The sequence below is a fragment of the Pseudonaja textilis genome, chromosome 1 (assembly GCF_049901715.1).
Source record: "Pseudonaja textilis isolate UNSWEBS1 chromosome 1, rPseTex1.2, whole genome shotgun sequence".
Lineage (NCBI taxonomy): Eukaryota > Metazoa > Chordata > Lepidosauria > Squamata > Elapidae > Pseudonaja > Pseudonaja textilis.
The window spans coordinates 166,870,740-166,889,549 of NC_141990.1; the positions used below are offsets into that span (position 1 = coordinate 166,870,740).

The 18,810-nt window shown below is 38.5% G+C and overlaps 1 protein-coding gene across 5 annotated transcripts in view; it reads right to left on the bottom strand.

Moving 5' to 3' along the window:
• NRP2 (neuropilin 2) overlaps window positions 1–18,810 on the bottom strand; it is a 255,966-nt gene that overhangs the window by 111,173 nt on the left and 125,983 nt on the right. For all 5 annotated transcript variants that reach the window (XR_015739693.1, XM_087913793.1, XM_026707612.2 and 2 more), the window contains exons 8-10: window positions 8,945–9,089; window positions 6,025–6,374; window positions 583–727 (exon numbers count right to left, since the gene is read on the bottom strand). Coding sequence is in view for 4 of the 5 variants with exons in the window: in XM_087913793.1 (XP_087769919.1) it covers window positions 583–727; window positions 6,025–6,374; window positions 8,945–9,089 (640 nt within the window). In the remaining variant the exon portion in view is untranslated. The remainder of the gene's footprint in view (window positions 1–582; window positions 728–6,024; window positions 6,375–8,944; window positions 9,090–18,810) is intronic.

Sequence of the window (18,810 nt, forward strand, 5' to 3'; positions counted from 1 at the left end):
TCCACCACTCAGAAGATTAGGAACCACAAATAAGAACGTCCTGGCACCAAGCAGTTGGAAGAAAGACATAATTGAGAAGGAAAAACTAAGAAAACTTATCTTCTTTTAATCTGCACTCTGAATGCCATTTGGAAAGAATTATTATTTTTTGCTTGAGGAAGGCTATTAACATTGAATTTGTGATCCCCGGCCTAATAAGCTGTGAGGTTAGGCATAAGTTTATAAGGAAAACAGGTCTGAACATTCATAGCCAGTGATATACAAAACTTGAAGATTGTTCAGAAAGGGCAGGATACAACAACTTGTTAACCTAATAGGCAGAGAAAAGGACAATGAAAAGAATAAATGCTATCAAAGACATTTTCTATTAAGGATTTTCATCCTGAAATCATAAACAGAGCCCATAATCATCACAGGAATACATACATTTCTATTCATTCACCAGGAAGAGTGGGGAAAGGAAAATATTTGTGGTGCAATGTCATCAGTTTGGATTCTTATGTAGAAACTTTTATGCAAACATTCTCAGGACCAAAATGGCTGAAGGATTCAAGGCATGAAATAGATTCATACAGCTCTTACCAGTCCAGTCACACCCAAGGACTTCTAATCGCATCCCAATCCCTGCTGGAGACCATCTTTCTGGGTAAATTCTGATGAATTGTCCAGGAACAGGATCAAATCTTCTAACTTCAGGGGTGTCGTAGTGCATATTCCCTTCAAATATCTTAGAGAAACAGAGTTTAAATAGAACTCTCCTAGGTTTAGAGCCAAATAAATAAATAATAAACAAACAAACAAACAAATAGTAAAAGAACTCTTTGGAGAAAGAAGTTCTATCTTCCTCTGAGCTCACAAGCCACCTGTGCTATCTATGGAAAATATGTGTTTGAATTAAGAAAGTACCACAAGGTGCTTCGGATTATGCATGGCTATTAGCATCTCCTTATACCACAAGCAGATTTTTCTGGCTACTGTCTGAGCTCAGAAAGCACCAACATAAGTATATACCACTTCAGGGCACCTTTCAGTTTGAATTCAATGTGTAGCACATTTCTATTTTTGTATTATTAATAGTTTTTCATCAATTGTGACATATTAGACCAAACCACAGAAGCTTGTAATATTTAAGAATGCAAGCTGTCAGTATCATCTTGTCAGCAGATTGCTTTTTATTGAGGAGGAGCAATACTGAAGCTGCTTTTTCAAGAATAAATGACAATACATTCATTGAATGTTACCTCTATTTGAGAAGGTAAAAGGAAAAATACCCAACCAAGAAATACATCTTATAACAAAGTTGGCCAAGATTATCAGAAAACATTTTCTATCTTAAATGTACCAATGGTTGAATTATCTAACGGAATTCTACAGCAAGGGAGAAAGATAATCAGACTTTTTCACCTTTGGTACAAGCTAAGGCAGTTGTTTTCAAATACATTTGATCTGTAAAGTAACTGAGAGACAGGATATGGTGCTTCAGTTTCAAAATTATTCTCCCTTCCCTCTGTCTCCATCTAACTCCTTCTTCTGCTAGCCAGAGTCTGTGGCCAACTGAAAAGTTCCATGCCTGAGAGCAGGATGCTGCTGCCAAGTGGGATGCAGTCCATCTGACAAACCACACAGCGTGCTTTGGCACAGGACATGCCTCCTCTTAGCTAGATGTTGATACCAGATATACTGACTCAAATCTGGTACAACTCTACTAACTTCTTGTGTAAACACTACTGACTTCTGACTTGGCTGTTAATGGTCTTCTTTTCCTTATCCACCTCACACATTTTTCCATCAAGACACCTCTCTATGATACCATTTGCACTAATTCAAGGAATTAGCTAACAGAAACTTAGAGTGTGTTTGTCTATGATTTAGAGCTTTGGGCCTCCTGAACTAAGGTTTTGACAGTGGTGCAAAAGTTTAAGGATCTCTTAAATCCTTAGCAAGTAAGAATGTCACTGGAAAAATTAAGCAGAAGCTTCAATAATAACAACCTAAATATGGGCTCTAAAGCTATTTTTATCACAAATTGCCTATACGCTATACCCTCACCTTCCTCTGAATCATATGAAGAACAATAGCCTACTTTTCACTGAGGAGATAAAACAGAGACAAGGCAGGATACAGTGAACCAGGGCTGTACCAACATTCTTTGCAGAAATGGTGACATTGGTGGGGGAGAAGTAATCAAGACTAAGCCATCCTCTCGATAAAACTGTAAAGCAAAAAGCAAAGGTTTCCCTGTCCACTCGTGTCCGACTCTAGGGGGCGATGCTCATCTCAGTTTCTTCCCTGTATTGATTCATTTTAAAAAAGCATGCACAACTGCCATCATTTCTAACTGGATACTACTTGGCCCGTTTGTCTTGTTTTATCTATCCAAGCCACTAAGACACCCTGATTTCACTTCCTACAATAGCACGATAAAATTATTGGTAAGGTGACTTCCAGCTTGTGGTGCTTCGGTGCAGGCAGGAATCCGTGACTGTGCATGGTCTCTGCCTGTGTTCACTGCCTGAGTGCCCCGAGCCATTTGGCTTCGGGGCTAAGCCACCTTTGTAGAAGGTGGTGAAGACTGGGGGGTTCTGGCAGTGACGAGAGACATCGCATCTCTCTTCCCTAGCCGGCTAAATCTCCCTCTCCGATGGCAGCTGAGCGGCGGTCTCTAATGGCCGCCACATAGAAGAGCTCAGCCGGAAAAAGAAAGTGCTGGAGGAGTTTGTGAAGAAGTGAAAGTGATTTTGCTGACCGGGACAAAGGAACAGTGAAAGTATCCTGGTATTTAACACCTACTAAAGACACATTGTTCCCAGACTGAGTAAGCAGCGAATGGATATTAAAGGGAAAACTTTTTTTTCTTTTCACTCTCCTTCCAAACGGAACAGCTTTGAGAGAAATCGGAAAACCCGCATTGAAGGTATGCTAAATGCTAAAGACTATGCTAATGCCAAAGGGATATGGATTTCTAAATATTTAAAGAAAATTTTTTCTTTTGCTGTGAGTGGGAAGGGAGAGGAAAAAAATTGAAGTAGAAGTTGAAAATAAGGAGCAGACTGCCTAGAATTTTAAAGAGCCATTTGAACATTAATAAGACTTCAAAAAGACATATTTTAATTGGAATTTTGTGATTTAATAGCAACCCCAGAAAAAGAAATGGAAGAAGGGAAAAAGTGCTAAATGAAATAGTCTATCTGGATTGTTTGGTGACTTTGCATCTTTTGGGAAACTTTTTTTCTTTGTTTAAAAACACTTGGGTGGTTGTTTTGGGAAAATTTTTTCCTCTTTATAATGGCATCACCCTTGGATGAATCTAAAACTGAATATCTAAAATATAAAAAGGAAGAACAAGACTGGAAAGATACTTTGGACATTCTTTTTCAATCTCTAGAAATGGCGGTGCATTCCTATGGAGAATTGATTGCGCAGCAGGATAATTGGGACAAAGAAGAAACTATTTTTGATGAACATGTGATTCTATTGGGGGAGAAGAAGGAAGAGGAAAAGGAAAAAGGGATTTTAAAACCTAAAAAAACAACCAAAAAAGATAAAAATGAGTTGAAGAGTGGATATAAGGTTAGAAAACAACAGGAAGGGGGAAAGCAGAAGATGAAAAGGGAGGTGGAGAGACAAAGGGGTAAAAAGGGTAAGGAAAAGAATAAGCAAGGGAGAAAGGAAGGGGTGAGAAGTCTCAACGATGGGAAGCAAGATTTAAAGAAACAAAATTTATTTAGAGACAATGGGTAAATTTAATTGAAAAAGGAATTCTGTAAGGTACATAAGATTGTGTTATTATAGGCATTTTTAGAATAAAATGTTTAAGATATAAATAAGTATTAATAGGTATGATTAAAATGGTTTTGACAGGGGTACTAGCTATATTATATATTTATAAATTTGTCTCTTTGTTATTGTCGTTCTTTCTTTTTTCTTTTTCTCTTTATATAATATATTGTGTGACTTTAGGATGTGCTAAACAGAATCCCAATACAAGTTATGTGTGATATTAAGTATTATTAGGTTAGGGGAAAGAGTTAAAGGCGTCATACTCCAATTAGTGTACAGGAGAGGCTTTGTTTAAAGAGAAAAAATGAATGGATAGTTGAGAACAGACAAAGAATGTTAAGTATTATGACTTGAACTGAGATAAGTAGAATAAAACTAAGAGAGTTAAAAAAAGGAAGAAGCTATATAGAAAATGGAAAATGGTAATAAGATATGGAATGATATATAAAAGGAACATGATTTTTGAAGGGGAGTCTGTACGATGAGTTTTAACCCGGGATCAAGCAACTTTCAGAAAAGATGTTTTATGTTTTTATGTTTTATGTCTTGTTTGTTTTTGTACTGGAAGAGAATAATGAAAATGTATAAGACAGATGGATATAAAAAATGTATACAATCTAAAGTTAAAGAGATATAATTTGAATAAATAGAAGGAAAGGAAGTAATAAAGAGAAGTTCAGGATAAGATAGAAGATGAACAGATAAGGTAAATATATATATCAAATTGTGTTTGTTTGGAAATGTGATAACTTGGAATAATTCTGTCTTTAAATAAGATGTTGTATTGGTTTTTTTAGAAAAAAAATTCTTATGTCATTATATTTTATGTTTTGTTTGTCTGTGTATTGTTTTGGAAAATCAATAAAATTTGTTTAAAAAAAAAATTATTGGTAAGGTGTAGGAAATGCTGATATGGATGTAATCTCAACCCTACATTTTCCATTTTCCCAGTCAAGCAGAAAAAGACTTGTGGGCCAGGAAAAAAAAGGGGGAAGGCACCTCCCGCACCCCTTGAGATACTGGGTTGAAAGACAAGTTTGTTTGTTTGTTTGTTTTACCCAGCACCTTTGTTGCACAGATCTGCCCAAAAAACAAACCCTGGAGCAGCAGTAAAACCCTATTTCAAGACTGGTGATTAGGCAGCTTCATGCACTTTTTGGAAAGTGCATGAAGAAGAGCCCAGGGAAGCAGAGGAGACTGTCTTGTATAGACATTGTGATTTCTAATCTCTCAACAGAGCATTCCCCAACATCTGCTGCTCTGCTCACTGGTATTTATTTCTAACATCTGTTTTTCTATGTACAGTAAGTGGTCAATAGTTGCTGTTGAGCGTTTAAAGACATATTCAGCAACACATGCAATCTGAAATGAAAAGGCCCATGTGTAAATTTGCTATATGAGGGAAAAGAGAAAGAAGTGAAAAATAGATGACGCTTTCCAGCTTCTAAGTGGTCCAGCTTTTCCACTACAAGAAGATGATCCTATTGCTAAATAGGAAGAAAGAAAGGGAGGAAAGAGGGAGGAGGCAATACATTCATAGATAAGACCCCTCCTCTTTCCCACATCCTTTTGAAACATACATTCATGTTAAATGGTTTTATCTACTTCAATCATTTCAACTTTAAGCAGCTCATTGAGAACTATTGCATAACCACTAAGAATGTTTTTATACTGAGATAAGTGTGAAACATATGACTTTGCAGGTAGGATTGTGGTTTGGACAAGGACCATAGGTGGTATTCAGCAGGTTCAGACCAGTTCTGGAGAACCGATAGCAGAAATTTTGAGTAGTTCAGAGAACTGGCAAACATCAACTCTGACTGGCAATTTTACAATATCCTTCTCTTGCCACACCCACCAAGCCACACCCACAGAATCAGTAGTAAAAAATTTTGAATCCCACCACTGACAAGGAGCCTTCAAAGTGGATAGACCCCTTCACGTCTCCTGAAGCAAAGGCTCCCACAGCCATAATAACCAGTTTGGCAGTTCAATTCTCACTGGCTCAAGGTTGACTCAGCCTTTCATCCTTCTGAGATTGGTAAAATGAGGAGTTGGATTGTTGGGGGCAATAGGCTGATTCTGTAAACTGCTTAGAGAAGACTATAATGCACTGTGAAGTGGTATATAAGTCTAAGTGCTATTGCTATAATAAATTTCACCAGAAAGGAAGAAGAAATAAAAGGAAAAAAGTACCAGTGCCCAGTAGCAGTGCCCTATTACACTCCAACAAAGAGGTCTTACCTTTGGCTGCATGGTCCGGGGATCTTGTATTGAATGCCAGTCTTTCCCATCCATGCTGTAGGCCACTTTAAACTTCTTCACAAAAGCTCGGGCCTCCGCCACATTAATGCTGTCCCCACCTCGGGCCCCTTGGATAATCACTCCTTTCACATTCTTTGGGAGGCCCAGGTCTACCTGCAGCCACTCCTCACTAGGCTGGGCTTGAGGGATGCGTGGGAACCATCCTGAGCGGCTGCTGACTAGGCGTGCCACACTAGGAACCCAGTGATATTCTCTGGTAGAAGAAGCTGAGATCTGAGAGTCTGGGATAAGTCCTGAAAGCATCCCCAACATACTGGAACAGGGTGAATCTGTATGAAAAGGAGCAGCAGTGAGCATAGAAATGGGTATTAAGCAAAATCAGGTGGGGGATAAAAATTCTGCAATGATATAGGAAGAATAATGTCTCACTGCAATCAACTGAAGTTGATTGCAAAATATTTAAGCCAGCTTTGCTTTGCTTTATAATGGCTTTCATAGGTACCAATAATGATATTACCTAATGAAACGTCTGTAATGAAACAAACAAGCTCAGAGAGTAATAAGGACTCCAGCTTTCATAGGTTACAGATGCCCCTCCATGGTGGCTTAAAATACACCCTACCCCAAAATTCTTAATCCAAATTGGTCTCTGCTTCCAGCTAAACTTTCATCCAGTAATAGCATTCTGGTTGCTGTTCCAGATCTTTTAAAAAATAAGTATCAATTAAATCCAATCAAATGAGAGATAATGTCAGGATTCCGGCAGTTACTCCGATTAAATCATGAGCCTTGAGCCACACTCCCAAAACTAAAAAAGATTTATTTGAAGCACACACCCATTTTGTATACATGTTTTATAGTTGACAGATAAACCACAACTGGAGGCCTTCATGTAAAAACAATTCATGTGATGGCTAGGCTCAATGTTCTTTTTTTACATGTAAATTTACTTGTGGCATGTGAAGCCACAACTAATGGGGGGAGGGGAGACGGCAGAAACAAAAGTAATTACTACTGCATATAAGCATCCCAGTGAGACTACAACATTACTTATGTCCTGACCCAGAATTTCCAGATTTCAAAATGTCAGTTGGACTAAGACATCATTTGAAATCTCTGCTGTGTACAAAAAGAATCACAAGTGGTTCAACATTCCCAAATCAGGTAAAAATTATAGGGTGAAGAGTCATTAAATCCCTGATCATTTCATGGTTGCAGCCTCAAGTGATTATTTGTATAGGCCAATTACTTCTCCTTCTCCTCCAACATTTGTACTGGACAATCATGTTGTGTAAAACTCAATATCAACTCTGGGCATTTTCCAAACCTCACTTAATGTCATTCTTCCAAGAAAAAGATTAGGAAATGCAGAGCCACTGATGAAGCAAACCTTTAAGTACTGGGCCGCAAAAAGCACAAGTATCAATTAGCAGCAATGCCTAGTTAGACTGTATGACTGCATGTCTTCCTGGAAAGCCCCAGTGATGCAGTAAAGCCTTGACACTATTCTCCAGGTACAAAGGCGGAAGGGATACAAAACAAAATCAGAGAATGTGAACACAAATTTTGTGTTCCCCCAAATAGTAGCTTTTGAACCAATTAGGGCAGGGGTGTCAAACTCATGTCACATGATATATCAGGACTCCCCCCCCCCTTTGCTAAACCAAGTGTGGGCATGGCCAGCACATGACACATCCGGCCCACAGGGCAAGGAGTTTGACAGCCCTGAATTAGGGTGATTGTGGGCTACTTGGTAAGGAGGTAAAACTTAGTGCCTGGTGGGGCTAAGATCTTTGTTCAAACAGAAAACTTTGTAACGTGAGCTGTTTAAGAAGACCATAAACCCAGTATGCACATCCTTGAACTGTATTGCTGGGCTGATTCAGACACAAACTTGTGTACCACTCTAATAAATCTTCACATTAGAAAAAAAATACAAGTTGTAGCCACTGGAATCAGGATTTTCCCATAGAATATAAAGCTTTGATGTAGCAATTTGCTCTAGGACCACAGAAGATAAAGAAAGCTTTAATAACTCTCATCCTGATTACCATATGAAATATCATTTCCTTTCTCGGCAGCTGAATTTGCATTTTTTAAAGTATGCAGATTGAAGAAGAATGCATTTCAGGGTAATTTAAGGAGACAAATGCATTTTTAGAGTTTCTAAAAGCATGCACAGCTTTTAGATGCTCTAAAAATGCAGGAAATCTTTGAGGAAAAAAGTGATTTGTAAATTGGCTCCCATTGTGATCCTTTTGGTAAGTCTTTCATGCCATACTAGTCAAGTTTCATGAAAAACCTCCATCCAGAGGCAAGGTCTCAGTACAAATAGTCCTTGACTTACAACCAGTGACCATTCAAAGTTATGGTGGACTTCCCTAGGTACTACTTATGACCCAAATTCATTCTGATAGCTTCCCCCTCCCCCCTGGTCATGTGATTGAAATTTACAACTTTTTTTTGCCAGAAACTGATATTTACTTCTGGTTTCAGGCAACAGATGCTCATTGCAGATAATAGATTTGCTTAATGTATTAGGGCTCCAAGTAATAGATCAAAAGGTCATACATTTGGGTATGGTCACCTTCTTAGCAACCAGAATAACTTACAACTGTCATTCTGGCATCAATTATGGTCAAAGGACTACCTGTAAAAGAAATGTAGTTGGTGCACTAGGGTGGTTTGGTTTGTGGGGTTTTTGGGCTAAGTGATACCTGTCCCCTTCCCAAAACTATAATTCTACAGCATCATGAAATAATCTGAAATGCCCATCTCAGAACATTCCCCATTTCTCTGCACAGGAAGCTGTGACACCAACAGCAACTAGTTTAGTTTGTAGGGTTGAGCAAAGGCAGAAAATGGTGAATCTTTCTTAGTGACAGAAAAGAATAGACACCTGTAATTCGGCAGCCATATAGCTCCAGTCGAAGAGCGATTCCACTATGCCAAACCTGGGGACGGATCCGCACAAACCGAGTCAGCACTGGAGCATGGATTTTGTTCAGAACCACTTCAGAAGCATCGGTGTTTGCCTGAAACACCTGAAAAAGAAACATTCTCAACATTATACGTGAAGCTGAGCAAAATAGAAAGGAAAAGGTAGGAAATATAAGCAATTGATTATGTAATAATACAAAATAGTAGAATAATTACTTCTCTATTTGAATTCTTTGCCTTGGCTAAGAATAGTTTTTAGCTCTGCACCATCTTTAGAAAAAGCTTTTTTCCTCCTGTGCAATTGGCAGTGCTAAGCTGGATGGATGAAACTCCATTCAGTACTACTGTATCGCAACAGCAACTTAAAAATACAATTCCAGACAAATCAATTAAATAAGAACTACTTCTGGTTTTGAACAGACAAATCTGAAGCACCTTGGCTTAATTCCCAGAAGTGCAAGATGTTCAAAACCCTCCTAAAATCTAGATCTCATTTGCCTAAAATAGAGCATGCAAACAAAAATAATTGAACTACAGATTTTACCCGTTCATATTTGTGTTTCAATATTTACAAAGTGGGTATAAGCAGTAATGATTATTGTCTCCAGTAAATTTTGGCAATGCAGATTCAAATCAGCAAATTAATAACTGAAGACTGTTGTTGCGTGTATGATGCTTTGGTTTCTCCCATGGAATTATAATCCCTCCAAGAAAAGATGTCAGTCACTTCTATGTCCATGTGCAGACAAATGAAAACATTTTTAATAAGATTTGATGCAATGTATGTTGCAGAATTATTCGAACAAGCTCATGTCTTACCAGATGGTCATAATCCTTAATTACCATATGAACCATTTATTCCCTTTTTCTTCTACTTTTTAATAGCTCGGGAAAGTAGCAGCAATTTTTGCTTTATCCTTTGTTTAATACAAAGACCCCCCAAAAAATTATACAAGGAATTGTCCCCATATTTTCTTTTATTACTTCAATTTATATGTTGCTTCATTTCCAAAGAGTCCAGCAATTTACAATTAACAGCGTACCATTAAAACATAGAAAATTGATAGAATAACCATAAGAGCAAGAAGGCCCTGATGTGCCATCATTTGGAGAGCAACATTCCTAAATAGCTGTCTATCAAGCCATATTCAGGAAGGGCCAGTTCAAATCTCTAGAGGCAGGCTATTCCAGAGGTGAGGTGAGAGAACGTCACTGAGGCGGCTGATGCATGGGGCCCTACATGTAGAACCCCTAAACAGGTGAGTTCTAATAGATCTCACCAGACAAGAGACCTTTTATTGTTGGTGCTGGTGGTGTTTGTACTACGATCTCTGCATTTCAAACAATGAACTTTTCACATAATCTTCTCTTATGCTTTTCTTTTTTGATACAGAAATCACTAAATTTGTATGTACCTTCCAATATATCCCTTTGATGTGACTTAAGGAGACTGCAATCTAACGAACACTGACTGTAAAGTAAAAGTTAAACAATTTAGAGATTAAGAATCCTGGGATTTCAGGCAAGGCATTGTTTGGAGATCTTATGACATTTCTCTCAGATTCCAGGGAACTAGGATTAAAGAAACAATGCAGATGTTTCCTCTGTTTGAAACAATTTAGTCAACTTGGGGCCAAAATAGTTTGCCAGAACCAATGTATCATGACCGCCGTGGCCCCTGTATGAACCTGTGCTCTCCATGAAAGCAGGAGAGAGCCATTCTTCTTCTAACACAGAGCGTGAGAAGAAAAGTATTGTTGCAAAGCCTTGTGCAAAAGGCTAACCCAGTGTAGAACGAATGCCTCTAACCATATACAAGGGCCTCCTTTTGTCACTCAAGAGCACATGACCAGGCAAGCACATCAGCAGAAAGAAGAGTGGCAAAGGTGATGATGGCGGCATTCTGTCCAACCATCAGGTCAGGCAGCTTGTGACAGCTGGGGAGGGGGACACTCAGTGTTACTGAGAACACTCCCTGTTAGCTTCATGCTAAAGTCAGAGCAAGCAGGCAAGGTAATTACAGTAGCATAATTAGTACTTTCTTGCCCTCAGGGTAGCAAAATAGTGACACTGTAGCAAAGAATATATGCTTGTAAATCTGTGCTGATAACTGAGGTTTAGAGTAGAACAGAAATGCTAAACCAAAAGATATATTGTGGATCACACTGGCAGCATGATTGATGTGTTTTTCATATGCGATTTTATCCCAACAGACCACCCTTTCCCCCTATCTTTCCCTTACTCAGCAGTCATCAGATATCCTTTTCCGCAGGAAATCTGGAAGTATCAGTGTCTGCCGTGAGTGGCTTTCACCTCTGCCAATATCCATATGTATGTGCACGCAGATGTATTTTGCTGTGAAGCATTCCACATTGTATCAACCCACATAAGATGACATGTAGCATGTCATCTAAGAATCCAAGACAAGGGAGACCCATTAGCCTCATTCCTGTCCTTATTCCTTGTTCTCTTCTCATCCTTCTTCAACATTTTGCAACTTCGTCCTCAGCCCCTTCTTTCTACAAAGTCATTTCTCTGAAATGGATTTAATTCCTCATCTTTTAGTCACCTTTTCTTCTGACTTATTCCATATGGTGAATTGTCTTTTCTCTGTCTTGTTTCCTTAGTTTTCACACTAATTTTGATTCAAGCCTCCTTTGTAGTGTGAAAGTTATAGTGGGGTTATTCTTATTTGAAGTGGTGTCATATGCCAATCATTTTAGCAACTTGCATTTTCTCATTTACACTGGTGAAATAGGATCAGGAAGAATTTTGTGATGGCATCATCTTTTTCATTCCTTTCTGTACAGCTGATAAATAATCCAAACACTATTTTTTTCAAAGGAAAGTGTTAACAACCTTCCTTCTCATCACAACTTTATGCTAAATTCATTCATTAGACATCAGCCAGGTGCTTAATTCCAAACAGATGTGTAAAGCTTGAAGATTCTTCCAGAAACAGCAGGATTTAGGTATGTGTAACTGGCAACAAAAATCAAACCAAATGTTCCTAGCCCGATTACGCTATTTCAAAGACCATGGAATATCTATTGTTACCTAGGGCTCCAGTCTCTTCGGAAAAAGAGCATTTTCCTTGCTACTGTACTGAATGTAAGATCCAAATTGAATTACTTTCTGTATTTCTTTCAAGTAAAAGTATTATCTCTTAAATCCTATATAGTGTCCATATCTGTGTTGTTCCTCCTGGTGCCTTTGCCATCAATTATTGCTGCTAAAGATCCCCAAGACAATGTCTTAATCACATTCTTTACTCCCCCACCCCACCCAAGCTGAAGACACAAATCTCCTCACACATCACTGTCCTTGATGCAGTCAGCTCAATTAAGGGCACTTTTAGGCAGAAGGTTTCCCTTAAGCGTTAGAAATTACAGATTCAAACTTCCTGATACCTGCTCTCCATGTTTTAAAAGACCTGTGTCTAGTCTTATGGTTACTAATCCAATCTGCTCACAAGGGACTTGGTATCAGAGTTGATAGCAAAGTCCAAAACTAGATCAAAGAACAAACTTTCTCTTTGGATAAGAATAAACATGATAAACGCGGGTTCATGTTACCTGTATTTGTGGAGCAAAACAGAAGAATGTGAGCAACTGCTGACTTTTAGCTTTTTAGAATCTGGTTTAATCAGGCAACCTCCTCCTTTTCCTCCCCTCCATGCCCCCCTTCTCTTATGATTGCATACTATATGTGTTGGCAGTTTTCCTATTGTATTTGTTAGCAGTTTTTCTGGCCCCATGTGGTGGGGGGGAAGAGAGGGGTGGGGTGGGAGAAAGAGACAGAAATATTTCCCTGCAAATGCCTCTGATGGTAAAATGCCTACAGCCCAATATAATCTTCCAGGGGTCTTACAGCTAAAACATGGATCGGAGCACACACATCTACTTTGTGATATATTCTTTTAAGAAGTATTTTTCTTCTTTGGGGTGGGGGGGGTGGGGGTAAGGGGAATGAGAATCACAGACACTTTAGGAGGCAGGAAGTGGCTCCTTTCAAAATGTGGATTCAAATGCCTTTAAAAGTAATGTGATGTTTCTTTCTGGAACATTGTACATAAAGTGAAATGTTTAAATTGGCTTTTGAAAAAAAGACAACTTTGTTATCTGGTACATTAAATCCTTTTTTCAAAAAAATCTGTCACAGATTAATGAGGAGATAGGTGGAATATAGATGAAAGCCCCTTCAATAAATAGATTGAAACTTCCTCCCCAAATGCAGCCACAGGCAGGTAAAAATAATCTAGAAATGATATGAGTCAATGCTATTGAGGTGTTTCCCCATCAATTCTTCTCTAGCTCACCTTTTTAAAATCAGATAAATTTGAATAATCAGATGCTACACTGATCAACATAAATTAGTGTGCCAATCAATATGAGAACTGAAGGCTTCCCTATAAATTCTTTGTTATGAACAACCACAGGTTGCCTGTCAAATTGTAATTCAGAAGCAAATTCATAGTCATCCTCCCCTAGTCCTGGCAGCCATCTTTTCTCCAAGAATGTGATTTATAGAAGTGGCACAGAAGAAATGAGGCAGCCGAGCCTAGGGTGGTCTCCTTTTATACCACACCAGGCAATCTGAAAATGAGACATGAATGGCCAGATTGTATATGCGGCAATATTGTCACCTCCAGACTTTTTCATCTTCAGTCTGATATGAAATATGAATGGCTATCATCCAACTCTGCTTGGTTGGAATGAGCCTTTCTGAAGGAGAATACATGAATAACCACAAAATGTCATCACCTACATTGGGCTGCTAAATCTGATCATCACAGTCTTGATGTTCAAAGTATAAAATATTAGGATTAGCTTCAGTTTTCTATATACCAGTTGCAAAAATGCAAATAAACTGAAGAAATCAAGCTGTGGTTCCTCCTTTTGAAATCCTTGCACTTGATCTATTGCAGAGAATATTCTGCACCAGACTTTCATTTTTATTGGAACTAAATACAAACAGCAAGTTTTTAAAGTCATAAGTAGCACAAAGCAAGATATGCTTTAAAGGAAAAGAAGCAACATTAAAAGCTTTTAAGAAATGGCTTTCTTATTTTGTCACTGCACACAAGCACAGAATACTTGAACCTCATATTCTTGACAGATATGAAATATTTCATGTCAACAATTCTTTACTTATTTAGCTAATGCAAAATTAATTTAAATGGGCTCTCACTATATGCCAATACAGATGGTAATTTGCATTGGCATATAGTAATTTTAACACCCATACTCTAGTCTACCAGATTTTCTGTGGCAGATCAATCTTGTATATACTAAGGCAGAAAGTGTAAAAGTAAATGAAAGAAATTGATAAAACAGGACTATTCAGCTATTAAGCTAAGCCTAACTCACTAGCTATGTACTGTGATATGGCAGATCTTTTACTAAGTCCTCTGTAGCTTAAACAGTCTTCAAAAATAGCCATTAATAAGCTGTTTTTAATTAAAATGGTGCACAAAATGCTTTTGTGAAACCACAGACATATGAATTTCTGTCTTTCCTCTCAGGCAGATTACAATTGAGAAAAAAAAAGGAAAGGGGGGGCCACACAGAAGAATGCCTTAAGGATTGCAGGTTAGGTTTAGGATAACTGAAAAGAATCCAGCCCAGATCTTTCTTTTCTTTGAATTGCAACTGCACCAGAGATGCACATGCTGCTTAACTTACTTCACACATAATCTTTTCCGCTAATTCAGATTACCTGATGTGTCCGGATGCACAAAGATATCTATAATCAAGAAATGCTGATTTGCATTGCTAATTTGCTTAGAGACACCACAAGAGTGTGGAAAACAATATGACTGGGTGTTTTTCTTTCCCTTTTATGCCCTCTGAGCCCCCACATGCTTCCAATTGTCCTCAACTCTAAATCAAATTCATGCTTCTCTTTGTGTTAAAGTGTTCCCTTGTCATTTCATTTTTAAAAGCTGCATTAGTTCCAGTGAATGTAGAAACCCTGCCAGTTACAGTATCAGAAGTAAAGGGGGTGGGGGAGGAACTTTTACCTTATTTATTTTTAGTGCTGGTTTTGTTGTCAAGAATTTGTAAGGGCATGAAAAAGAAACAGTGATTTGTTTCTTTAGAAGGGATGATGGCTTGAAAGACACTTCTCTGCATATATGTGTGTCTGTATTTGCCTTCTTGGACTCTTAGATTTAGGGCAGGATTATATTACCCTATGGAATCAGAAAACATTAAGAGGATTAGGAGTTCAGGACTTTTTGAAGGCAAAAAGAAGGAAAAGCTGTGAGATTATCTTTTGACAGAGCGGGAGGGAGGGAGAGAATTGCAAATAAGAAGCAGAAAAATTTCAGGCACACGCCATCATTCAGTATGAAAGACAATGAAACACTAATCTAAACGTCAGGATTAATTACTATATTACATTAGCCTTCCCAACCTATTACCTTCAAGAGGGGTTAGATTACATCTCCCAGAGTTTACTACTAACATTGCCAGTGAGAATGTCAGAAACCTTCCTCCAAATATATTGTTGGAGAAGTCTGGCTGCTGATTATACTTACATCAACTCAGCAATTCATGCAACTAATTGGCTTATATGAACAGCAGACTCACAGAGAAACATACTTCGATTTATATGCTTATGGCAGCCTTCCCAAACTAGTCACCTCCATAAACACTGAGTTGCAATTCCTACCCTTCTGGTGTGTTCACTGACCATGTTGTTTTCTAACATATCTGGGAAAGAGGTTGATTAATTTCAATCTAGCAGTTGATCAGAGCTGATCAGCAAACTGGCACTCATGTTATACAGTTTAGCAGATACTAAATTGAGAATAACATACAAATCATTAGAACAAATCCCCAACTTGGGTTTTCTTTTGTTAACCTAGAATTTGGATGTTCTGACCAGTCATGATGAGTGCTGAGGAATTATGACTAAAGTTGTATTTAGATCTATATGTGCAAAGAACATTTTGATCTGCACCCAATTTCTATGGCCAGATTTTATTTCTACTGCTATTCTTATTGGGCAAAAGGAGAGATAATGGGAAGAGGAATGCAGCTCTCATTATTTAGGATATATCTTATTTGCATGTATAAAAATATTAAATTCTGATTTTAACATAAGGCAAAATTGAACTGCCTTTTCCCCAAACCTCCATCATCCAGAGATCTCATGGTTTAAATGATGAAAGCCAATTTGCTTTTGCACCCTTGGTTTCTTAGCGCTTGCTACATCCTGACACCCTACTTCCCAGTTTTTCTGGGATCCGATATAGATGTAGATGTTGAGAACCTTAAACTAAAAAAACGAAAAGTGATATAATGTACTTGGACTTCAGTAAACATTTGATAAAGTGGACCACAACCTACTACTTGATAAGATAGAAAAATGTGAGATAGACAGCATCATCACTAGATAGATTTGTTAACTGGCTGACCAACCACACTCAATGTGTAGTTCTTTAATGAAACTGCATCTACAAGAAGAGAAGCATGCAGGTGATGCCCCAAGACTCTGTCTTGGGCCCAATATTCTTTAATATCTTTATCAATGATTTAGACAAGGAGATAGAAGAGGAACTCATCAAATTTGTAGATGATTGCAAATTGGCAGGAATAGCCAACAATCCAGAAGATAAGCTCAAGATACAGAAGACCCTGTCAGACTTGAATACTGGGCCCTATTTAACAAAATGAAAGTCAATGGTGAGAAAAGTAACATTTTACATTTAGGCAGGAAAAAACCAAATGCACAGCTATAGAACGGCATCTATGGCATCTGGCCCAATAGTAGTAACTGTAAGAGGGATCTTGGAGTCCTAGTGAACAGTCACTTAAATATGAGCTAGGAGTAAGCAACAGCAGTCATAAAAGCCAATGCAATCCTAGGTTGCATTAACAGAGGGACAGAATTCAGGAATGGCCCACTCCTATTCATATCATAGCAAATGATCAACAATATCACAGTTCATAAATGTTTTCGTCTCATAATAATAGTGATAAAATACCATCTTTAACACACCCCATGTCCCAGTGCTGCTATATAGCTCCTTTCTTCCACCACTTCTCTCTCATAGGTCCATGTGGCAGACTCTTATTTATGTGGTCTGATTTGTGTGAAAAGTAAAGCAAGTTAATTTAGAATTAACCAAGTCCCTTATATAGATGATCCTGCATCCATCCTCTTTGCTGTCCCTCTGCATCTATCTGCCATTCTATACATGAAAACAATCATATTTCCAAATGTTTTCTATAATGATATTTCTTACTTTGATCTGGTATGAAAAACTGTTGGATCAGAGCTGGACAACCGATGACCTCCAACCTAAATGGAGCCTTCCTGGCATATACTGTGAGCCAATTATGAGCTCCCCAGTTCTGTATTTCAAAGCAAGTAACAACAATAATTAGAGTGTTGTTAATGCTGCAGGCAACCTTTTCTTTTTCCTATGTGTTACTAAATCAAGAAGCAAGGCTATACGAGCAAAGGAGGAAGAGGTTGGGTCTGGGGAATCTCAGTCGAAAGCCACACCAGCTATCAGATCCCCTCCCTCCCCAGTCTTCCAGCCCATCACAGTGATGCTGTGACATTAAGGAGGATAAGTACCATACAAGAGGAATCAAGAAACTATTCACAACTGTTTTAAGTGTTAAAAAACACTTATCATTCAATTGCCTATCAACATTGCTATTATGTGTAGTTCTGTCTATTCTTTTCCCCAATACATTTCAAACCACACAAGGGCAAGTCTTGCTTCACCTCTTGGGCCATGGAATTGACACCAAGACTGAGTGAACTAATTTAACCTAAGCTTCTGGAAATATGAAAGGAGCTTCTGGCCTTGAAAAATGTCATTCCGTTCTTTGTACATCACACAGTTCTCACATCATACAGCACTTCCTAAATGCCAGAATGTTAATATGCACATAAAGGTTTGAGTCTGCAAAAAAAAAAATCTGTGTATGTGTGTATGTGCATGTGTCGATCTACATTTCCCTCCCTGCAGATTAAACTCTGACAGGTGCTTTGCATGTCCAGAGACAGTGCAAGTGGGTACAGGAAATGGATGGCATGTGAGGATTCTTGGATTGCCCTTCTCTGCCTTGTACTCTAAGTCCAAGTAGTGACCATACTTGATATGGGCCATGGAATTTTTTCAAAAAGTTGACACTGCCAAATGTTCTTTCTTTGCTGGTCCCCTTCTCTCAATCATCTTTGGCACCCTAAAGCCTGTCTCCATTTCTGATATATTGTCTCAGTGCTGGCTGGGTGATGCTATCAATTGCTCTGTGCCTGGGAGATTTATCCACTACCCTGAAGCTTCTTTGTCAGATTCCTTAAGAAAGGTAAGAGCCATGATGGAGATGGAGATCACTGGAGATGTTTAGGAGAGCTCCATCACTTCTTGGCAGGTGTTGGTTGCATGGTAATCCCTTTTAATTTCTTCCCCTTCTTCCGCCCTAAAATCCAACACTGCCCGCTGGAGAAAGAAAAGGATACAACTGTCCCCAACTGCTATACACTCTCATTTATTTTGTTTCCTTTCCTCTTCCTAAAAACCCAATTCACATCCCCTTGCCTTGGGTGCAGTTTTAATCCTGACAGCAGCCAGAGGATTAAAAATATGCTAGCCTTCAATTTCTCCCTGCTTCGCCCACCCCCACATCTCTCTCTCTCTCTCAGGATGGTGAGCTACTTTATTTTCTGGAAAAAAACATTATCTTTCTTTTCAAACTCTCTTACAAGCCTATTTAGCCTGACACTCTGTCTTCTTTCTTAGCTTCCTGGACAGATGGGCCTTAGCTGACCTGTTGATAGCACCATTAACTTTGGATCTCA